The following is a 24551-nucleotide window of genomic DNA, read 5'->3' as shown; positions in this document are numbered from 1 at the left end:
AATGTGACCACATTTTTCACTTCTAATTGGAACTCTCAGCACCTAGCTGAAATGTTCTGTGTCTGCAGGAAGAATGCAATGATTCAGAAGGCGTTTGTTCTGTGGGACACAGCTTCAAAGCTTCCTCATCTCCGCTCCAGGACTGCAACCGCCCCCGGTCTCTGCGCGCAGCCCACTTGAAGACTGACAGCTTCCCTTCGCTGCAGCCCTGTGCCTGCTGCTCAGTGTGTGATGCTGACTGGGGCCCCGGGGGCTGGTGATGAATGGTTGGTGCCGCCTGCCTGGGCTCGGGTCCAGGTGACCCTATGGCTTAGTCACAGTGGGCTCTGGATCCCCTTTGCGGGGCAAGTGGAGAAGCAGACTTGCAGATTCTGAACTTCCACGATGGAGTGTGAGAACCTGAGAAGGAGGCAGAGGACTGTGGCTCCACATCTGGGACCACTCCTTGCTGGCTGGGTGACTTTGCCTAAGCAGTTTTAACCCGAGTTCCAGCTGCCTCATCTACCAAATGGACAGCATAAAGCCAGCTCTGCCTGCCTTGTGGCTTGTTATCAGGTATACAATGAGACGTATGTGGCCCTGGCTGGTGTGGCTCAGTGGATTGAGTGCTGGCCTGTGAACCAAAGGGTTGCCAGTTCGATTCCCAATCAGGGCACATGCCTGGGTTGCAGGCCAGGTCCCCAGTAGGGGGTGCATGGGAGGCAGTCACACACTGATGTTTCCGCCCCTTTCTTTCTCCTTCCTTTCCCCACTCTCTAAAAATAAATAAATAAAATCTTTTTTAAAAAAAACAGGGAGAGATGTATGTGAACGTGGTCATGTTTACACACTATAAAAAGTTATGCAAATGGATTGAAGAGGGAAATGTTATTTGCGTAAAGCTGACTTATGTCCCTTGAACTTGCCACCCCCCCCAACCCTGCCATTCCTTGGACCCTCAAGACAGGAGGCCTGAGGAATGATGGAGGAGATGTTCTTTCAAGCTGTCAAGCCTATAAAACCAGGAGCTGCTGCGTGGAAGCACAGATTGCCACGGGCGAAGCAGAGCCGGCCTTGCTGTCAGGCTGGGGGAAGTGAACACGCCTACCTTCTTGCCTTCTCCGTATATAAGGGGAAACTTCAAGTCCTCATCCTCAATGGTTTTGTATGCCCTGTAGGGGGATAAACAGCATTTTAAAAAAGGTTTGCACTCAATTAGTGACCCTGCCCTGATCTCTCTTCCCTGAGACGCCATCCACTCATCACACTGCCGACCTCCTTCTTTAGAGTTATCCTTCCTACAGAAGTGTGTGTGTGTGTGTGTGTGTGCGCGCGCGCATATTTTAACCAACCAGAAAAGGACAAGGCTTCACATGCTTGACTATAAGTTGGTGTATTCATAATGAGCACGACGGGGAGACGGGTTGCCGTCCGGAGCATTTAGTGCCCGTGCAATAATGGAGTGCCCCAGCGGCAGGGACAGGGTGCTTGTCGTTAATCGGAGACTGTGAGCAACAGCAGAGCCTGGATGGATGGAGTGTGAAAATGCTCCAGGAGCCAGTTCTCACCTTCAGGGGGTGTTGACACCAAAGCAGTCTTGTACTGGCACGGCAGGAAAAGGAATATTTAGAGCCTGTTTGACCTCAGTATGATATTCAGGGCTGGCAGAAAATTCTCTGTTTCACAATAGCTATTAAATGGCCATTTGACACACAGAAAGAAAATTCAGTTTATGCTTCGGTGGCTTATTCCTGACACGGTTGTCCAGATGCCACCGCACGCACACCGGAGGCTGGCCCGGCCACGGCAAGACAGCGGACCAAGCTGTGCCTTTCCATTTTGCTTGTAAGGAATTTAAAAACCAAGCAAGCAGCAGCCCTGGCTGGGTGTTCAGTTGGTTGGAGTGTTGTCCCGTGCACCAAAAGGTTGTGAGATCGGTCCCCTTTTGGGGTGTGTATGGGAGGCAACCCATTGATGTATCTCCTCCCCCACCTGTCCTCTCTCTGGGGGGCGAGGGAAGGGAATTAATAAACATATCCTCAGTGAGGATTAAAAATTTTTTTAAAGCAAGCAAACAAACATGGCACCCAACTACTAGCGGCACCCTGGGCAAATAGCTCCATCTTTTTTGGTCTAGTTTCCTCATCTAGGAAATGGGGATAATCATATAGGATGTCAACAGCTTGGTACAGCACCTGACACTTAGTAAGCACTCCATTTGTGATAGCTATTGCTAATATTTAGCAGACAGTTAATACCTGGCACACCAGTTCCCTTTTCTTCAAAATGGGGGTGGTATTGCCTATTCACTACCTCAGAGAAGTGTTAGAAGACGAAGTAAAAGCTGGGGTAGCTTCTACTAGATTAGATTCTAGAAGCAAGATGCTTTTCTAAAATAATGTCTCCTGAGTGCATGAAAAAACTGAGCTGAGAAATGGCCTCCCAGTCCTGGATATATCTGGGCAACTTGGGAACAAAGCTAAAATTTATGGGTGCTCTTGATACACAAAGGAGTGCAACCCCAAACCTGAAGCAGGCACATCCTTACTTTCCAGGAAATTGTTTAGTTAAGCTGGGGTAGGGTGTGCTCAAGGTTAGCACTGCTTTCTGGGCAGGTAGATGAGCCTCCCTGGACCTCAGGATCCCCGTTCATCAGAGAGGGCAAACACCGGGGTGCACACGTGGGCCTGCTGGGAGGGTCCCGGTGGGCTACTGAATATGACGAGCTAAAGAAGCATCTAGCACAGTGCCTGGCACACGCTGGTGCTGCCATGAAGTGAGCCCAGAGGGGCTCTAGAATTGGATTGTCAAAAATAGGACCTCGCCCCTAAATCTACCAAATTTACACAAAGTGGACACAGCTACTTAAATCTTTTTTACATTCACACGAACCATTCAAAACACTAGTATACAAGTCATGGCTATTATCAGAACACAGACTCCACTTGGGGGTTGAATGGGTTTGTAGACCAGGGCTTCTCAACCTTGGCTGCACAGTCAATCACCTGGGAGGGCTTTCAAATATCCTGATGCCCAGGTCACACTGCGCAGCCATGCAATCCGAACCTCCGGGGCTGGGACCCAAGCACTGGGAACTTTGTAAGGCTTCCCAGATGATGCCAATGTGCAGCCAAGGTTGAGAACTACTCCTGTAGACACAGTGTCGTTGGCTAACAGCGATGGCCCCCCATCAAGTGGACCCTACAGATGACAGACCATATGAGTCAGAGGAGAGGAGGGAAATGGCCTGAGAAAGGCTCTGAAATGAGCAGAAGCAGGACTTGGGGACCGTGGAGAGGAAGTGTGGAGAGGGGGAGGACAGGCTCAGACTGAGAGGAGGACGCAGTGCGGACAGTGCCGAGGGAGGGGCTGGGGCCTGGGGACCCGGGCACAGGAGTTGGACTTCAGTGGGAGCTGGGATTATTTAGAGCTCAGAGAGACAGGCTAAGGGCGCTCTTAACAGCCTTGAAAAAGGCGGGGAGAGAACAGTTCTCTGACTCCTCCACAGCCCAGGTAATCGACTTCTCCAAGGGCAGAGAATTTCAGGAGTGTGAAGTCTGCGGCGCCAAAGCTCTGAAGGACAGACACTCATCCTAGAATCTCACCCACAGGATCGAGACCATTGTAAATTCTAACACCATATTTTAGCTTCTGTTTCTTCTAGAACAACAACAACAAAACCCCTAAAAACAGAAAAGACAACTCTGGATAAGGAAGGGTAACTGGATTCCTGCCATCGTTGGCTTTCCATCAGGTGTGAGTCCTCTCCCCCTCCCCAACAAGTGACAAAGAAGAACGACTGCAGACACAGGGAGAAAGCACAACCCCTCTTCCCTTCGTCTTTCGGGGTCCTGAGCACAGTTCATCATGAACGCAGCTGGCCTTCCCTCTCCAGTTAAAAGTCTGGAATAATGAAGAATAAAATACTCAAGAGTTAAAACTGGTAACTTGATTAGAGTCCGTCTAAATTAATGACACTAACAACAATGACAGCAGCTAAGATTTACCGACAGCCTCCTCTATGCCACACACGGGGCTCAGCGCCTGCTTACGCGTCCAAAAATCGCTCCAAGGCCCTGCGACGTCCTTTCTCACAGACGAAGGGCTGAGGCGCAGAGGCGTTAAATCACTGCCCCGAGATCACACACTGCGCTGATGGCCCCAAAACTCAGACTTTCCCAAAAAACACACCAATGTGACATCAGGGATCAGCTCTGGGGATTTCCTGTTCTAGTTGACGAGACTCAAGGAGACCGTTGTCATCCACCTCTCAGTGACTGAAAAACAGGCATTTGATGAAGGAGGACTTTTGGCAAAAGAGGAAGGAGAATTTCCTCTATGAGGCAAAACAACAAAAGGTGACCACGTGTGGACAAAACTAGCAGCTGCTGTGCTACACAGTCTACAAGGAAAACCACAGAGAACAGCCCGGGACGCCACTGCCTGTGCTCTCGGCCTGCCGCTGCCTCCCAGGCCATCGTGTCTGCGGCCACAGACTCCGACGGAGCCCTGTCCCGCGGATAGCAGGGCTCCCTGGGTCTGTTCTCGCAGTTTGAGGGGCCACCCCAGCCTCAGCCCGCCTGCTGTGCATATTTCATTCCAGCCCATGCCTGGGCTGTGGGCTTGAACCTACGCTTCCGGCTCGGCCTCTGCCCTTCACAGCTGGGAGGTGAGCGGATGAGGGCGGCGGCTGGGGGCAGCGGCTGGAAGCGCCAGAGCTCCGGGTCAGGCGTGGGGCACTTGTGGCTGGGGATGGACAGAAAGGGTTTCTTCTTTCACATCAGATCCTATGATTTCTGAAATCCTGATTAAATTTTAAAAAATAACTCCAAAATAGATTACTCACTCACTAGTTTTATAATAATATAACTGGTCAGAGATCATATTCAAATAGTTATTTGAAGCACAGCTGAAAGGCTTCAGAAAGATTTTTAAAATAACTTATTTTGGGTCAATTCCTCTATGAATATTTATGAGGCCAACTGACAAAAAGATGAGAGGAGAAAAAAATGCAAGGCTTAGAAAGGGCCAAATTAAAGGGCTTTCTCTCACTGAAGGCAGTATCCTCAGAAGATCCCACTCAACATTGTTTTCGGAGCAATAGTTGCCCCTGCGATGTTGACTCTGCAAAGCTGCGAAAACAAGGCGCCAGCTGTCTGGGACACACCGGGAGGAAAACCACGGGAACAAATGGACAGACGCCTATGTTGGCTCTGCCCCCAGTGCAGGAAGCCTTCTTGCAGTCCACTCATGTCGGGCCCTGGCCTCTGTCACCAAGGGGACTGTTACAGCTAGTCACTGTCCTAAGGCCTACCATCCACCCACTCCGTGGAAGAACAGCCTGGGTCAATTCGTAAACTGACCCAAACAGCCAACCCACTGGAGTCTTTGGTCTGTCTTCTGGAAAAACATGAAATAAATCTAGTCCCCCTTCCACTTGAGAGCTCTGGAAACATTTGATGACAGCTATCTCAAAGTTCCTCTTTCCTAGTTCCTTCAAGGGTCCTTCACAGGACCTGGGGCACCACCCCTAACTACTCAAGTTACCATCCATTCAAGTGTCTGTTAACTGAGCACCAAATACCGTGGGACGGGCTGTCTGGGGCTTTCCAGTTTGTCACCGTCCTCAGAGAATGGCACTCAGAACTGAAAACACTTAAGATGTGGTCCACAGAAGAATGAAAAGATTACTTCTTTGGTAGAGACCTCGTTCTTTTTAAAGTGACTGCAGCTTATATTAGCATCGCATGCACATACGTGTGCCTGTGTAAGTGTGGCTTAGGGTCACAGATGGAGAGACAAGTGAAAACGAACCACCCGACAAAACTCCCCATCAGTCCAGCCGGTCCGCAGGGGAAATGCCTTGAGGGGCTCGCAGTCTCCTCCAGCTTACTCTTACACCACACGCGTCTTACTTTGAATGGGGAGTGCCACTGCCTTTATAAATTTTATCTTGCTGGTTCCGGTCCATCGTTCTAACCCACCCAGAGACACCTGAATTCACACCTTTTCATCCAGAGCATCACTCTTCTCCTATGCTATGTTATATTAAATTTGACTAAGTAGCTCTGCTGTCATCCTCCAAGATTTGGAAAAAATGCTAAGCAGAACCAAGTCATTAAAGACCTTCCTCCAGGCCAAGCTAACCAGACGAGGGGTGTATGAGCATTTCTCAAAGGCATGCACATTAAATTGCGTGCGTTTGAAAAACTGTGTTCCTGTGTGGGGGAAAGGCACAGAAGAGAGATTCAGCCGCAGAGGGCAGACGATGAGATGTTAATGTTTAAACAGGGGTGAAGGGGTTTAAGGTTTGAAAAGGCTGAAAACACTGATCCAGAGAGACACAGTGTGTACCTTCGGTACAGATTCTGTGGGCCCAGCTCTTGGGCCACCTATAAAGCAACTTAACTGTTACTCAGTGTTTCTCCCTCTTGTCTAAAGCACTAAGTCAATGCATCCATGCACGCCACTGCCATGCCCATCCAGCCTGGACAGCCCATCGCAGAGGGGGACATGACTGACTGAGCTTGACGGATTAGTGAATGCACGCTGTTTCCAGGGGACGTTGCTCCTTCAGGTCCCTGACTCCTAAGGAAAGAGGCACCGGTCGCTCCTTCTACAGTCCTGCCCTGCCAGACTGACTCTCAGCCACTCAATCAGCCGCCCCTTCTGCTCACCCTCCCCCTTTCAGAATATTCTCCCACCTTCCCTGATGACTTCAGCCTAGGTTCACAGACTGCTTTTCCACTTTCCCTTGATGCTATCCTCAGGAACTCTGCATGTTTTGATGGTGCTTCTGGAATCCTGACTGGCAACTCCATCCTACTTGCCTGACGGCCTTCCTCGCTGCTCTGTGGCAGCGCCCTGGCCACATGGGCCGCACCAAGAACATCCTCTCCTCCGAGATTTGCACTCTGAACCCTTTGCCCTCTGCTTCCTTTGGGGCCCTGGGCCCCACTGTTCTAACTATCGTCCATCCAGCTACACGTGCTCCTACCCGGCTTGTGCTTGTGACAAATCTTTTTAATACTTCCCTTGCTAGCAGCCTGAATTCCTCACTTCCTGATCTTAAAGAAAGAAGGAAACAATAGGAATTAAGTATTTTGTCTACTAACATTCTACCAAATACTATCATTTCTACCTTCCAAACGGATCCAGAATTGGGTATTTTCAAACCTTCACGGCCTCCACCTGAGGGCTGGCACCCCTGCTCTGGCCGACAGTGCTGCCATTGACTCGTCAGGCCCCTCCACGATCCATCGTCTAGGCGAGAGAGGGCGGTGTGGGGACCAGGGGGACGGCAGGGACGGTGTTGAAACCGTTTGGTTTTGTCCTTTGCTTTATTCTCAGAGCAGCTGGAGTCATTATTTCAAAATGTCAGATAACATCATTACCCTACTTTAACCCTCACTGGTTTTCCTATTAGCCTCTAAATAAAAGCCAAGTAACAAAATAACCTTCTTTAAAATCACTCTCCTGCCTAGAATTTCCTACCCGCCTTCTCTGCTTGTTTTTTTCCATGGCATTTACCGCCACCAAACATTTTAAGTATTTTGTTTTTTTTAAGGTTTTTAATTTATTTTTATTTTTAGAGAGAGGGGAAGGAGAAAGAGATGGAGAGAAACATCAGTGTGTGGTTGCCTCTCACACACACCCCCCCTACTGGGGGCCTGGCCTGCAACCCAGGCATGTGCCCTGACTGGGAATTGAACCGGTGACCCTTTGGTTCACAGGCCGGTGCTCAATCCACTGAACCATACCAGCCAGGGCAGTATTTTGCTTCTTCATGGTGTTTATTTTCTCTACTGCTCCCCTGATTTGCTCCCTTCCCCCTTAAGTTCTATGAGGACAGAGCTTTTTGTTTTGCCACATATGGTATCACAATGACCAAAAAGCGTGCCCACTGTACAATGGGTGCCCATAAACGTTCAACCGAATGAGCAAATCAGTGAATACTACTCAGCCCAGGTGGTGCCTTTATTTTCTGTGTTTCCTTGCATTTTATACGTTTACAAAACAAAAGCAAAGCACCTTCTTGTTCTGTGACTGCCTTCTAAGGGTCAGGTGTGCTGGTCACAGCCAATGGCTACTCGCAGGCACATCCTTTCCTTGCCTCCGGTCCTGGCTGCTCCTCGGAGCCTCTCAGACACTTTCTCTGACACCTGCACGGAGAGGCCCCCATGCAGCCACACGGAGTCCCTTCGCCCTCCTGATGAGAAGTAATTTTAGGACTCCTCCAGGAGGAATACATCTTGTCTCTGTGTCAGTTTTGTAATTTTTAATCAGAAAAAGCTTTACTTGTATTTTTAGTCTGGCCGAGAGGGCTGTATGCAAGCCTCCCACAACCATTTCTTTCTCTTTTAATCCACAGGCATCACTCCTCAGATCAAATTTCGCCATTAGCTTTCCATCACCTTACAGTATAACCCAGCGACGGGGCCCTCCACGCCCGGGCCCTCCAGAGATCTGATCTCTGCATGCCGGTCTGGTCCAACCTCTTCTATCACTCAGCCACGCACTCCTAACTAACACGGCTTTCTTGCTGTTTCTTTAACAGGTTGTAGAGCCCTGTCCTTCCAGCTGCCTGGGCCATTCTTCCCATACTGCCTCCCACAGCTGGCTGCTGAGCACCACTCACAGAGCTCCTCCAACAGGCTCCCTGCCTTTTCTATTTCAGCTCCGCATGGCATGTACACCGCACAACCTGAGACCACCGTACCTATTCCTGTGTTTGTTTGTTTAATTCTGCCCCGCCCCCCACCCCCAACATTAGCTCCTGGAGGCGGCGACTCTGTCTTATTTACTGGTACATCCTCATTATGGATGCAAAGTAGTTACGAGTTAAATGGATGGATAAATGAATGAAGGCTGGCACTTCCTCCTTTGCACACAGGCTTTCCTCTAAAGCTACACCGTGCTTTTGCGTCCCTGTTCATTTTGCCTAAATGGTAAGCCTTCCTACGGCAGAAATTCAGAGTTGAGTCCTATGGGTGATACCGTGGACTCGTGTTTTTCATATTAAAATTTTAGGTTCCCTTCTATCACCAGAACTGGGTGGGGCAAGGGTAGGTTTGCAATTCTTTGTATGGAAAATAACACAATAAATAAGAATAGAAGAATAAACTCTGCATTTCGCATACTCACAACTGGAAACCTACCTTTGTCCCACCCTGTATATATTAGTGGAAAGTCATAGATATTTAAATAACGGCAGTGGTGATTCTCTTGCCTATTTACTGCCTTCCCTGATAATTCCAGAACGGTAGTTTTCATTGCAGGAGGTCCCTTCTTCCGGGTTAACTCTGGTTAGAGTGACCTTCAGAAGACAAGTCTCCTCCAACTTAGGAAAATTCTCCCATCATGGCTGGATTCCTCCCTCCCCAGCCAGAGCTCCCGCCCGGACTCCCTAACCTGCAGGCCAGGAACTCGAAGTTCACCCTCCGCGCTACCCACACAGACCACTTCCCACAGCCTCCCTTTTCTCCTAAGTCATGACCTTTAATTAGAAAAAAAGACAGAAATACACTTGTTTCCCTAAGTCTTAATTTCCTCAGCAATACTTCAAAGTCATTTACAAAGGACGTGACCCTTTCTGGAGGAGTGAGGACCTTCTTCCTCCAGGGACTGCCTGATCGCGTCAACCCACTCGAGCGACCCCAAAGACACGCACCCCGTGAGTCACATTCTTCCACTTGCTGACCTCTCCACACAGCCTTGGACGCTTCCCCTCCCCTGGGAAGCTGCCTTCCTGGATTCTCTCTCCCCCCTGGTGGATCTACGTTAGAGAACACCAGGCTGGAGCCAGAGGTTTTGAGGTCACATCTCAGTCCTCACATGAACTAGCTGTGTGAACTTGGGAAAGTCCCCCAACCTCACCGAAATTGCTTCTTCGGCTGAGCTCGTTATGGTAGGACTGAAGGCAAATGAGTCTGGGCAAGTCCTCGGTGAAGAAAGGTGCTATTTAACTATAAGTTGCAGCTATTAAGGACCTAGGGGCCTCAATCTTTCTTCAGTGCAGATGCGGAGCACACATAACTGGCGACCATTAGCAGGGAGACAGCATGTCCCCACAGGAAACTCGCCTCTTGCTGAGCTCGCTAGACTTCGTAATTCATACTTTTTCTACTGTTGCTAAAGATATCGACGTGTGAAGGACAGCACCCGGGCCACTTATCCAGAAAAGTCCACGGTTCTGCCCTAAAGTGAAGACTCATTCGAGTCTCTGAAGGATGTCTCACAGCTAATAATCTCAAGGAGGTGCTTGTGGGTTGGTCTGAAACAGTGAGAAAAGGAGAATCTCCCCCCCGCAGCCAGTTGCTCCTAGCCCCTCTAGGAGGGAAGGAGAAGCCACAGGAAGTCTCTTGGTTTTTTTTATTGTTACGCTATTACAATTTTCCCAATTTTCCTCCTTTGCTCTCCTCTACCCAGCGCCCCCGACCCCACTCCCAGTCAATCCCCACACTGTTGTCCATGTCCATGGGTCCTTCATGCATGTTTTTGACTAGTCCCTTCCTTTCTTTCCACCTCCGTACCTCCTGCTCGGATCTTGGACCTCTTTGGATCAAATCTTAATATCCTGGGAAAACGCTGCTAAATGGTCAGGGAGGGTGAATCTGAGCCCATCGTGATGACGCCAAGCTCACGTGGAGCCGTGGAGAAAGGATGACAAGGCAGTCCTTAGGGCCCCGGAGTGAGCTGGAAAAGGCCAACAGTGCGCCATACATATACAGCAGGTCGTTTGAGGGTTAAGAAATATCCTTTATGATGTTTCTGCCACAGGCTTGCCATTGTATAACAGGCTTTACTTATTTGCAAATCTAACCTTTGGGTGATGGGGTCACGTTTTGATGGACTAGGTCCCTGGATGTATGAGCTGGTTGTCGCTGTCAATCTTGATGACATGAATGCTGGGGAGGTTTCCATATGAGGCCAAGGCTCCGCTACCCTGTTTTCTCCTTTTGTTCCTTGGAGTGTCATTTACCTTTAGCGAAGCCTGCGGGCCCTAAGCTACTACACAGGTTGACGTGCTTGTGCTAATACAACACAACAGTCTGGATTCAGGCACAAAAAGTGTGCACAAGTCCGGACAGTGGGATCAACGCTAGGTGACACAAGTGAAGAGCACTGGTGGGTGCAGCGCAGCTGGCTGTGAGGGGAGAAACGAGTGAAAGGGGCAACCTAACCTTCTGGCTCTCTCTCCAGGAAAACCTTTTCTAAAACAAGACCCCAGTTCTGTTCCGTGACATTACAGTTACCCTTGAGGAAACCCCCTGATTAGCAGGGCCAACCCACAAGACCTAGGAATACGCCTACCAGTCCCCTTCCCCCTGCCAGCATGCCTGGACCAGGTCCTGCCTGGAGTTCTGGGAGCTGCAACCATTCTTTTCTTTTGGCTTGAAGACTCCTCTTCCTTCCTACCACAGGCCCATGGATGACAGCGAGAGGCAACAGAGCCAGCTTTCCATTCACTGGTCCATGTTCTCTGGGACACTAGCCTGGGCTAGAGCAGAGTTCACACTTTGTGACCCGCAGTCAGAATGTATCAATCTTGGTAACCCGGTGTACACACAAACACATCTCAAAAAGCAGTATTTACCCTTACCCTGTGATACACACTTCGCTATTTTTCTTCTCCCTATGCTACTTAATTGGTTTAAAACGCTCACTTCCGTACACTACATTGACCTCACAACCCAACAATGAGCCCCTACCCACGGATGAAAATTTAGGTAGAGGAACAGAACCTGCTCCTAGTATGTAGCTCCAAACCAGCAAGCAGCTCAGGCTTTGACCAGATGAGACCAATGGGCTCTACTAGATTCATTAGTAAATATTTATTGAGCACCTACTATGTGCCAGGTGCTAGCACAAGTGGTGGGGGTACATAACATAAACGAAGTTCATCTCTTGACTCATGGGCCCAAGGTTAGCAGTGGGAAAAGATTCACACAGAAGAAAATGCTTTCAATCAGTCTTTGGAAAAGATAAGCAAGCAAGTATACATGTAAAACAGAACCAATAATATTTCAGGGTAAAATATTCCGGATGACTTTTAGGGAAATTTCAGATTTGGAAATGACTTCTGACTCAGTATGCACTTGGTGTGCACTAGCACTTGGCTAGGGGAGCTTCTTATTTTAATCAATAACATTTAGACCACCCACAGGTATGAATCAGAGACCCTTACTTTATGAGCACATAAATTTGGAATTATTTCTGCTTTCTCAGAGACCATTCATTCTGAAACAAACATGAATTTCATTCACATTGGCCTCCCTACTGTATGAGACCAAGCCCATAAATTACCAACCAGAAGATAACCAAAACTGACCCTGTGTCCGCAAATGGTGAGGAGAAAAGAGCAAAGAGATTGTTCTCCACAAAGAGGGAGTTACTGCGGAGGCCTGTTCCCCTGCACTGCGCCTGCAGCCCGGCCTCACAAAGCTTCTCTCACTCGGTAATGACGATCGATATCGGTATCCAGGAGCCCCAAGTGCTGCAGTATCTCCTGGGCGAGGCCTCTCTCACGCACGCTGGCACTCCAACCCTACGCAAGCTTGGTTTGAAATTTCCACTCAAGTGCCCTTGAACTGGTGAGAGCACAGGGGACTGGGCTCAAGTATCCACATCAGCATCCATGCCTTATCAACTCTTTCATCTTAAAAAGGCATGAAAATTTAGCAGAAGCATAGACATAATCAACATTTATTTCAACACAAAAACATCCTCCCCTCCCCCAACTATAAAATTGATGTTTATCCGGTGGATTCCCATACTCTTCTGGAATCTTCTGCTAACGCCCACATTACTCAAGCCCAGGGTAAGAAGCACTGGGCCTGGGTGAAGATTGCCAGTCTTTACCAACAGGAGAAATTCTCAGCTTTTGCATCGAGGTGGCCCAGCTATCTTAGATGGTGGGCTACAAGGATAGCAATTGCTCGTTTCTCTGCCTTCTCTCACCCCTAACGTTACCAAATTCTAATATGCCCTACATTTATGGAATACTCACTTTGTTCTAGGCACTGTTCTGAGTATTTATATTTTTTAAACTTGTTTACTTCTTGTAACAATCTTGTAGAACAGATATTAACATTAACTCCTACTACACAAGTAAGAAAATGCAGGTCACACAACTAGGACAAATGGAGGTCAAGCTCACTTCCAGGTCCTCCCCAAAGTGCCTGGTCCTCTGCCTAGCCTTGAAGAGCTATGAACCTGTGTAAATACAGTAAAATGACATGCTATGCAAAGGAAATGCTTAATTACTAATCCCCAATCTCAGAGCAAATCATAAAGAAATTTTAAGTCTCCTTCACCCTCTGACCCCCAGTTTTTACACTGATAAGTCACACACAAGTTCAAATAAACCCATCCTTGGGCTTTTTCTTCTCTTGACAATATGGCAGGTACACAAGGTCACTGTAGAATTAGGATTAACCTGAGGTTTGGCTTTCAAATTGTTTGGTTATTAATAAGTTAAGACTCTTACACCTTTAAACTTAGGTGCCCAGTTTTTCACAGGGTGATCCAAGGATTCCACCCAGAAGGATGAAGCAAAACTGGGGAGAGAGTATCATTAACTCAGGATGAACAGGACGCAGAAACCAACAAGTCAGATGCCCTGGGAGCATGGTCTCCTGACCTGCTCCGTGCGTCTCTGCTGGGCCAAGACTATCCGGGTTATGGACACGAGCATCAACAGGAAAAACAAGAGGCTCAAAATGGGACTCTGACCCACTGCTGGTACCTATGGGTTTCATCGCCCCTTATCTTCCACCGCCAGTCCAGCCCACAGCCCCTCCTGAACACCGGCCACCCTGGTGGGCAAAGAGTCATAAACCTGTAAAGGGCCTGGGCTGCCCAATGCTTCCTAACCAATCACTTCTGTAAGCTGTTGCTCACATCCCTGCTAAGAATGGCTAGTGCTGCCCAAGGTCGATGTGTAAGGATATACAGCGATCACCTGGGGGGCTTAAAAAATACAGATTCCAGAATCTCAGGGATTCTGCAATGCTTTTAATAATCACCCCAGATGAGACAGCACCACTGTGGGTAAACATTTCTCTCCACGTTTCGGTATAAGATTGCAATCATCCATCTCGGGCTCTGTCCTGCACTGGACCATAAGCACCCTGAGGGCAGGGATGGTTTCAATCTTGTCTCTCCAACGCCCAGCACAACACCTGGCCGGGACTGGTGACCCCACGGCGGTAAAGCCCGTGCTCAGTCCTTCCAGCCACTGAGCACAGAGCATGTGGTTTTCCCAGGGAGACAGACAAGCAACCTAATCCTCGTGGAACCGCTGCCTGGGATTTGGCACTTGGCAGAACGTCACTGACTTTGCCAGAGCAACATGGGGAAGAACAGAAAGGGGACACGTGACTGGCAGTTCCAGTTCTCTGGGGAAGATCTGCATGCGGTTCTGCAGCAAGAACAGGTAGGGAACCTTACGCTTGCTATGAGCAGGTCTTGGACTTACTTGTCTGAAGGGCAGAGCAGCGTGACCGTAGGAGATCCTTTGGAGTTTGGAGCAGTGGGGCCCCAGCTCTCCTATGTGGGCTCCCAGGTGAGGCAGGGGTTTTAAGTCAGCACCCCGGCTGATTCTGGGAAACGCGCTTCCCCAGGCTGCGATGGGTTCGCACCTTTGTGGGATTTTTAGCTTGAAACCAGCAATGCTGGTTTTTCCCACTCAGAAACCTGGTGGGCAGGGAAGGGGTGGCAGGGAAAAGACAAAACTTTACCAAGCTCTCGTAAATGAAATTTTGTAACCGGCAGAGTGTAGGCTGGACACAGGAAAATGTGTCCTTGGCAGTTGTACAGTGCCCGGAGATCTGTTGGCGTGTTGAAGCACTCGCTTCTCTGGAATTCCCTTAAAAACAGGATCTCATAAATACATTGAGGATTGACCCACTTGTCCTCCCGAGGACACTGTCAGCTTTATATCTCTGCCCTGGTGTGTCTGTCGCCTTCGTACTTTACATTCTAAAACTGTGCTCATTATTGTCATCGTCACCATGGCATTCAAAGTTCCCGGTGAGCTGACCCCAGGCTCCTGTCCCAGTTCGATTGTTCCCGTCAGGCCCTCCACCCTCCCTCTGTGCAGCCTGCGTGTTAGGCTGGCACCAGGACTGTCACCCAGCTGATACACCCATATACCAATATAAGTGTGTACGGGGTGGGGGTTCAATTATTGAAATACTTCTGTGCTCATTAGCAAACAATGACTCAGCCTGGCACAGCGGGTGATGGGCAGGGGGAGGGGCTTCTAGGATGCACTGCCACCCAGCTAGAGCCCCGTCCGCCAAGCTGTTAAAATAGTTTTGACATCACCTCCAGCTTCCACACCCTCCACACACTTATTTTCATGACTCTGGGGTTTTACGGGTGCTGTACCCTCTGCTCAGAATGCCCGTCCCTCCTGCCCTCAAACCTCTTGAAATCCCCCCGTATTTCAGACCTTTGGTTCAAATACAAACATCTCCAAGAAGTCAGCCCGAACCCTAACCTCCCCCTTAGAAACAACTGTCTGCCCTGCCACGGCCACACGGCCTTTTCTCAAACCCCGTTTTATAAGCCCCATAGTCCGCCTTGTTTTAGTTATTCGTCACAAGTGCCAACAGGTCTGCTTCCCTCACTCGTGAGATCTGGGAACAGATGTGTAGGTAAAGTTGCACTGCCCCCGCCATTCCAGAAAGCCAGCTGACCCCTCCGTGACGCTAACTGACACAGTCCCATCTGATAAGGTCCCCCCATGTGAAGACACGCTGTGCCACCGAGGGGCTCGGCATCCAGGACCCTTGGCATGGCTCAGGAAGGCTACGGGACCTTAAAAGGCCCAGCAGCTAGGACTAGGAAGGGAGACAAGACAGTCACTGTATGGACCCCAAGCCCCCACAAATAAAAACAAAAATGCCCTACCCAGCAGCCCCCAGGGATGGAGGGGCTGGCTCAGGATGGCTTCCTGGTTGTGCTAAAAGTGTCTCTTCTCCCAGATGACAGCCCCTCTGGGCACACTGGAGGCCAGACCCGCCAAACAGAAGTGGTCAGCACACCTCGATCTTACTTCCAACTGCCCCGTTTCTAGCCTCTCATTACCTGGAAAAACAAGCCTCTAAACACATCCCAGGTTTAAACCTCCTGTGCCAAGGACCATTATCTTGCTCACCCTTCTACTCTCCATAATGTCTAATGACTCTATTACTAGACACACGTGGCACTTACTACCTGCCCGGCTTTCTTCCGTGCCCTCAGCCACACCGACTCGTGACATCCAATGACTAGGTCTTATCATTAGCCCCATTTACAAGTGGGAGAAATGAGGCACAGAGAAATGACATCATTTTTCCAAGACACACCTGGGGACTGACCCAGTCGGCAGCCTGGCTCCACATCCCTGTTCTTTCCTACTCCCTGCACAGGGTGCAGCGGGCGCACACAAAGGCTTGCCAAGTACCCGACGAGTGCGCCCTGGGTTCCTCAGCTAAATGCACACTGGATATTTTAACAGGGGTGTTTGCAAGCACCTGACCTCCTGAAACTTCCTGGGAACACTCGGAGCTAGTCAGCATCACACAAGAACCGTACAACCATGCGCAACGGTCACCGGCGAGGAGCGGTGCGCGCACACGCCCTGCGGGGGGCGTATGAACGGGCACCAGAAAATGCTGCGACTGTGCCAAGGCTCCGAGGGCAAAAGAAAGGCTCGGAGGTAGTTTGGCCGCTTTAGGAATGATAAATGTGCAATTATTAAAGCAGAGAGAGGTGAGTGGACCATCGATAGGGAGCATGCTGGTTGAGCACCTCTCCTCTTTCTCCTCCCGGTGGCCTGACAAGGCCTGTCTGTCCCGGTTTCCAGCCATTTGTAAAGACCTCAGAGCTGCCACTGGCCTCGAGGGCAGAGCGGCGGGGAGGAGGAGGGCTGGGGAGCAAGGCGCCATTCCTCACTGTCCGGACAGGTGCTGCACACAGCACAGCAGGCTTTCTTCCCTGCCCTGCCTGCAGCCAGGGCTGCAGGTCCTGGAAAGATGCAGAACATGCACACTGCAAAACACCATGCATCATCTGGGCCTCGGAGCCCAGGAGCCCAGCACCCCCCGCCCACCTCCCCGAGGCTGAGCGGCTCAGACTTCGGCTCCAGGAACCTGGAACGCAGGGACTTTTTGGGTGCCCCATCTGTGTCCCTGCCAATCTCTGTCCTGGACAGGCTATTGAGGTTTGGGGTTAAAATTCTCTGGAATGATACCCAAGCCCCTCCTTTCTCTACAAAGACTTCCAGATTGCTATTAGTAATCAAATTGCTGCCAAGGTGGCTCATAATCATTAAGTTATGAAAATATAAGTGGCTAGGAGGAAATTAATACCAGGTTTAACTAGGGAAAGGCCCACGTTCTTGTGAAGTAATTATAAAATTAAAATGTGATAGTTCTCTGGTGAGTCTGAAAAGCCTCCCCGTGAGGTCTGTGGCGCAACAGGAAGGTCAGCTTTCGCACCAAGGCAGGGCTGAGAACTCCTTCTGCGCCCAACCCTGCTAGTCAGGGACGTCTGCAAAGATTGGGTTAGAAGTGATTAAAAACAAAAAGAAGGAAAAGGACAGAGTTTGAATTTTCCAATTACTCTTTAAAACTCAAGAGTCAAGCTGTTAGAAAATGCAGGCTTTCCCAGTAAGACTAATAATGCTGAGCTAATTAGACCCACAGGCACGGCCAACATATAAATTCAGGCTCAAAGAGGGACACTATCCCTTTAAAAACTGCCTGGGGATCAGTGGAAAAGCTAATAAGGAGTGTCAGTTGGGGCTGCTTTATTAGGTGGCCCTCTGGAGGATAGAGCCTGGGGTTTCTGTAACAGGGCTTCTGTGTTTGATTCAATAAATCAATTTATATTAAATGCGGTGCGGCTCTGGAGCTGGCTTCATAAAGCACTCTGCGGTGTTTCTCAGGCTGCTTACCCACATCCCTGTCAGCCTGGCTGGTGGTGCTCTCAGAGGGCACTGAAAAGAGCAATAAGGAATAAGCTAAAGCTGGATCCAGAGTGTTTATAAAGCTCAACCCAGCAGCTCCAGAGCACACTGGGGCACTGCCTCTAGTGAGCTTCTCCTCCAAAGAATGTCTGGATTGTTGGGAGGGAGCCCAGTGCCTGGGGCTGTTGCTCTCCCCCCACCAGCTGGGCTGCAGAGCAACAATGGAGGTCACCCCACACAGAATGGAAAGGGTTGCCAGGGAAGTTGCTTTTTCCTACAATCCTCAGGGTCTGAAATACTCTCCAAAAAGTAACAGGGAGAGCAAGGGGAAGAGAAGTGCCAACGTGGCACCAGTTTAGGAGGCAGTGTGGCAGCTGGGGGGAGTGCCGCTGACCAGGGTCAAGGACATAGGTCTTCCTTCAGGCTGACCGGTGAGTGATGGCTGGAGCTGAGTCATCCCTGAACACAGTGACCGACGCCCCTGAACATCTGCAGAGTGTTCACTCCATCCCTCAGGTGATCAGTCATCGCAGTAGTGGGGCCAGAAGCCATAGAATGTGGCCACACTGCTTCCTTCTCCCTGGTTGTGCTCAGCTATCTTTTAACATCTTTTTTTGCTGTTGGGACGTTCAGTTACAGATGGCTCCTGCATCGTCCTGCACCCCAACGAGACCTTTATATAATCTAGGGTGTGGTTGTCACCCACCCAGGAGGACTTTTTGTGACGAAGGAAATGCTCTATACCCACAGTCCAATTCGGTGGCCACAGACCACATGTGTCTACTCAGCAACTGAGATGGGGCTAGTACAACTTGGGAAATGAATTTCAATTTTACTTTGCTTTGATTTAAATGTAATTTAAATGTGGCCAGTGGCTGCTGTGCTAGAGAGCACCCAGAACAGAAAAGGCTTCCTTTGCCTTAACTAAAGTAGTGAATGCTAAAAGGAAAAAAATGGTAGTTGGCCCCACTCCATTCCCAGTGGAACAGCCTGATTTGCCCCTAGTTTTCAGGGAATTGAAGGAAGGAAAATTACCCTGCTGTGTCATCAAGATAGAATCACAAGGAGTAAGGGCTGCAAGAGATAAAAATGAAAGGTCACCACCTCTGGAATCTTTCTAATGGAAGCTGTCTTTTCCAGAAGCTCTGAGAAGCAGAGCAAAGCCCATCCCCCACCAGACAAGGAGGTTAGCAGCAAGGCGCAAAGTTAGCATTTTACAAATAAATGGGAGACGCGGGCCCAGGATTTGCCCATGGCCCCAGAACCCTGGCAGAGCAAGGGCCAGTACCAAGGAGCCTGTCTCCCAAAGCTGTATGGGAGTTAGAAGCCACGCCATCTCAAGTTACGTCCCGCCCGCGCTCTGAAATAAGACCATCATAATGGTAGAAAGGCTTTGCTTAAAGAAAGAATTTGGGTGTACTTTACGCCTAACCAGAACCATCTGGAAGCAATCTCGCATTCACACGATGGACTTCTCTTCCTCTTTGGCCCTCGCTCTCTCTACAAATCCCATCAGCCAGCGAACAGCTGCCGCAGCCTCTGGCCTGATGCCAGGGGTGAAGAAGCTAGAGCCCCCTCCCACGCGAATGTCCTCCTGGGCCCCGGGGCTTGCTTGTCACCCCATGTGGCTGGACAAAGAGCACAACGAACACTGATCTTACATGGGAAAGCAAAATCAGCAGCAGGAGCAGGGACCTGGTGCCGCAAAGCCAGCTGTGAGAGACTGTTGTCTCAACTCCATCACATAGATGCTTGCCAGCAAATCAGGGCCTGAGACGCCTCCAGAGGCTGCGGGTCAGGACACAAGGCTCACAATGCCAGCTAGTGTGCATCTCGCAATAGCGGCTCGGCACAAAGGCTGGGGAGGAGGGGCACCAGCTTGCACTGAGTTCCAGGCTGGGATTCTGGCACCAGGACCAATGACACCAGGCACGGAAGGTGAGAGCTGGGCCACATCGGGGAACAACTCAGCGCTGGCGGTTCTGTGAAGAAAATGCCTTTGTAAATCAAACTATCTGAGGAGAGGCGGAACGGGAGGTGGGGGAGCCGGGGGAGCCGGGGAAGAGACTGATTTCATTATGAAGGTCCTGGTGACAATAACCTTTTGTCCTCTATACAATCTGGGCCTGCCAAGCTGCCCCACAGTCTGAGAAAGCACAAGGGTGGGAGAGAAAGAATCCCCGCCAGGAGGCAACAGACTCATCCTTAATTATGAGCCAAGGCTTCCCAGAGCTGATGTCCTCTCCCACCCTTCCTCCCCACTGCAGACACATCACAGAATGCCGGCAGGACGCTCCCCAGGGAGAGTGGACGATTTTCCTAAGCGTCGGAGGTCTGGTTCTTTGGGGATCTTCCCCACCAGCACACCCCAAATTCCACACAGGCTCTCAGTGATGAGTGTGAAGCATCATGTTTCAATGTGGCCAATGGTCCACTGGGTCAGAGAGAGAACTAGAAAAGTGATTGCCTAAGTATGTAACGTACTGGTCGTGAAACGCTTCGTTTCACCCTCTTGACGAACCCTAAAGGACTCAAGGAGACACTAATCCTGGTAGATAGAGGTCCCCTACTTAAATTTACGTCACAGCTCAAAACAGAACAATGGTGTCTGATCTTACCTCGAAGAGAAGTTGACTGGTGCACTGTACCAGATAGAGCCCCGAACTGGAGTCAGCGTCCTGGGTTCTAGTCCTTATTCTGACCCATTTGCATGGGTGGAAGCTGAGAAAAGTGCCTAATCCGTCTGAGCCTCCCTTTGATGAAGTGAGAAATGAGAATGAGGAGGAGGAGCCATCGGCACCTGGGAGCTCAGCACAGGAGTAAGCAACGTACCCCCTGAAGTGGTGCTACCTGGGTTCGCACCTCAGCTTCTCCTCTTACTAGTGTGTAACCTTGAGCAACTTAGTCTCTGTGCCTCAGTTTCCTCATCTGTAAAAGGTATCCAGCTCAAAGGATTGTTAAATACGAGAAATCACGTCAAGTTCTCATCACAGTGCCTGCCCCAACTCTCAGGGACCCCCATTACTATCATGCTTTGTGGAGGACAAGGGGGAGGAAGGGGGAGGTAAGAATTTCCACCACTGGGTTATTTACTGCAAGGACTAAACGGTATGCAACAGGTGAAAACTTTACTCATTAGGAAGATTTCAGAGAAACCAAGTTCAGGGGCCAAGCTGAATTCTGAAGCCAAGAAACACAGAGCGACTAGGCTAGGGTTTCTGTGTGTCCTGGAGCACGACACATTCCGAATACTCACCCGCTGACCCTTGAACAACATGGGGTTTAGGGGTGCCAACCTCTGTGCAGTGAAAACTCCGCACGTAACTTTTGACTCCCCAGAAACTTCACTGCAGTTGTCCCTTGGTATCCACAGGGGACTGGTTCCAGGAACCCCACAGATACCAAAACCTGCGGCACTCACGTCGCTTATATAAAGGGTGTAGAACAACGCGAGCAAGGCAACCCCCCGCATCTGCAGACTCCTAACTGCAAATCTGCTTTCAATCCATGGCTACTTGAATTCGTGCAGGAGACACCCTGGGATACAGGGGCCCGACTGTACACTCACTGAGAACAATCTGCATCTACGCGGGCCTCTGTAGTTCCAACCCATGCTTCTCAAGGGTCAACTCTAACTTAAGGCTTCCCGTGGGTAAAAGGCTGCCAATCCTCCTCTCCTTGTCCATGGAGTGGCCAGCCTAGAAAGGCGGCAAATGCAAGTCCCACGTTTTCTAAGTCCTGAAAATAACTGCTAGATCCCAGGTTTTCTTTGGAGGTTAAAAACATTTTCAAAGGAATTCATTAATGTTGGGGGAGGGAGACTACCTAAGAAGTGCTCTAAACTGGTTTTAAACTTCCCAACTTCTTCCCACAACGATGTAAAGAGCTCCCCTTTACTTTATCGTTTTCACGGAGGCACAGAAACAAGGAACAGACTGACAGGGACAAGAGAGGGGGATAAGGGAGGAAAGAAAGGGAAGGGCCTAGGTACAGAACAAGTATAAATGACCCGCGGTCAGGGACAACAGGGTGGGGACTAACTGGGGGCGGGGGGGCGTGCAGAAGCGGGGCAGGGGAGAGCAACGGGAGGATTGGGACAACTGTAATAGAGCAACAATAAGAAAATAAATATCATTTTCAAATAAAAAATAATGCAAAGGTGTACGTAAATCCCTGCTCAGAGCCCAAGTTGGGAGCCAAAGCCACAGGGAACTACACTGAAACTAATCAGCAAATCACGTTGAGAGAGCCATTCTCAGTCGTGGCTCCTCGCCGGATTCTGTGTGGAGTTCGTCCATTAAACACATCCGCTTACGGACTGCTTGCTTATTTAGGACCGTGCTGGCACTCTGTGAGCGTGGGTGAGTGTGAGTGTATGTGTAAAAGAAAGAGCATGTACACTTGGATATAATCTAGTGCTGGAACTTAGCTCCACTTAAAGAAATTATGAAACGGAGGTAACCTTTTGCGCTTTGTTTACCAAGGCAGTCTCGCCTGCTCAGACCTTGCTTGCCTTTCTGGCATAGAAAGGACACACAGACAGCCCTGCCTCAAGCTCGGCCTGTCTCATATGCAAGCTCTTTGCTCCTACCCTTCCCGTGGACCGTCTACCCCCTCAACTCTGCCAATTACATCCCCTTCATCCTTTCACCCAATAGCAGCTCCCGGTCTACTATGTGTCGGGCACAAGACTAGGCATGGGGCACCCCCTCCAGGGGCTTAACGACTACTTGAAGAGACCCACTTAAACAGACAAGGGACACAATGAATGACTTACTGCTTACATTTACCCCTTGGCCCATGTAAGCTATTTTCTTGTTCATTTCCTTTCCCTCCCTGTTTTCTGCTTCCATCCCTTTATTTGGCCCTCGAGGCCTCACACATGTATTTCTATGGTTTTCCCCTGGGCACCTGCATCTGCTTTCTCTCCTGGTCGGTCTCCTTCAAACCCCTCTCAGAACCACTTTCCTAGAACGCTGCTTTCACCATTCATTCTCCTCCTCAGCAACACACAGGACAGCCTCCTGCTTCCCGTGGTAAATCCGAACGTCTCTGCCTGGCTTCCCTTATCCTTGGTTATGTTCCCTCAGTATCAAGCCGGCCTGATTTCCTAGACGCTCTCCTTCTTTGCGGTCATTTTGCTCGCTGTCCCTTAGATTGACTCTCTTTGTGGATGTGTTTATAATCGGACGGTTCTTGCCCTGGATGCCTTTCCTTTCGTCGTTCCAAATTCTGCAAAATCCACACCAAACCGCACCATGCTTTTCCAAACTAGAGCAGCCCTCACCTTACACTTTTCTGTAGGAATGCCGATTTTACTGATTGAATATAAACAAATTTACATGGAACACCCAGTAGGGTTAGGGCAGCAATTTTCAACCTTTTTCATCTCCTGGCACACAAGAACTAATTACTAAAATTCTGCAGCACACCCAAAAATATATTTTTTGCTAATCTGACAAAAAAAAAAGTATAATTTTGATTGATTCACACCAGACAGCTATTGTTGTGTTGGCTGCTGTCATTTTTTAATTTGACAACGTAAGGGAAAAGAGGTCAGCACTCCTGATTAAACAGTCAGATACCACAAAACTCCAAAACTGAGAGATGCACATGTAGTGGGATTTTTCTGATTAATACAATACATTCATGTTGTAGGAGTAAATATGTTACACTTTGTGAGTCATATGGTATCTGTTGCAACTATTTAACTGCCCTGATGTAGTGTGAAGGTAGCTTAAGATCAAATATACACAAAGAAATAGGGCTGCATTAATTTTTTTTAATAGAAAGGGGTGGCGGGTAAAATTTGGCTTTTTGGACCACAGTTTGTTGGCCTTGTTGTAGAAGAAGAGTGGATACTGGTGAGGATTTCTTCTTTTGGATGGCAAAGGACAACAGGAAGTGTGTTAGATCAGCCCCTAATCTTCCCTAGGTAGTTCAACTGTTCCTTTAAGACAGTATGCACCACAGAAGATTCCTAGCCTGGAAGTCATCACCATGGGAATTTGGGCTGTAACCATCTGTTATAGCTATTTTGGTCAATGAAGAAGAAATAATGGAATCTACTTCTTTGCCTGTGTTAGAGATAAGAAGAAGGAGTCCACTGTCGCATTCTCTGGCTATCCTCCAGACTGGCAAGAGGCTCACGGGGCAGGGCCACGGGCTTAAGGGCAAATTTTCACCCACGTGTCTATGAGCTCGGCATGACTCTCTCATTTTAATCCTTACCCAACCCTAGTGTGCATAGGTGCTTTATCTTCGTATTTATTTTTCAGGTGGAAGAAACAGATGAGGTTCTCGGTCACCGTTAGCTATTGATCCACCAGAGAAACGGTCTTGTGCTTAGACAGGTGTGTCTGGGGAGTCAGACGCCTCCTGCCAAGATGTCTTATTTCACTCTAAGTGTGATAAAACAATGAGGACAGCGCACTACTTCTAGTCCTTCCTTACAAGGGCCTTGCAAAGAGTATATATTTTTTCACTATATCCATGGAAAACTGAGTGCACAGGGGTGAAGTAGTTCATGCAGGTCTGACTTTAGGAAGGTCAGAGTTAGGGTTCAAGCCAGGCCCAGTAAACCACTGGTCAAGCCCTTCAAGCCCCTGACCTA

At 49.3% G+C, this 24551-nt stretch overlaps 1 protein-coding gene across 1 annotated transcript in view; it reads right to left on the bottom strand.

Annotated features, from left to right (window-relative positions):
- The window catches only part of PPM1H (protein phosphatase, Mg2+/Mn2+ dependent 1H), a 234503-nt gene that overhangs the window by 36218 nt on the left and 173734 nt on the right, over positions 1-24551 (bottom strand). The window contains exon 7 of the mRNA XM_024576478.4: positions 1088-1151. Within this exon, the coding sequence (XP_024432246.1) occupies positions 1088-1151 (64 nt within the window). The remainder of the gene's footprint in view (positions 1-1087; positions 1152-24551) is intronic.

The sequence above is a fragment of the Desmodus rotundus genome, chromosome 3, assembly GCF_022682495.2.
Source record: "Desmodus rotundus isolate HL8 chromosome 3, HLdesRot8A.1, whole genome shotgun sequence".
Classification (NCBI taxonomy): domain Eukaryota; kingdom Metazoa; phylum Chordata; class Mammalia; order Chiroptera; family Phyllostomidae; genus Desmodus; species Desmodus rotundus.
This window is presented reverse-complemented; position numbering and strand designations above follow the sequence as displayed.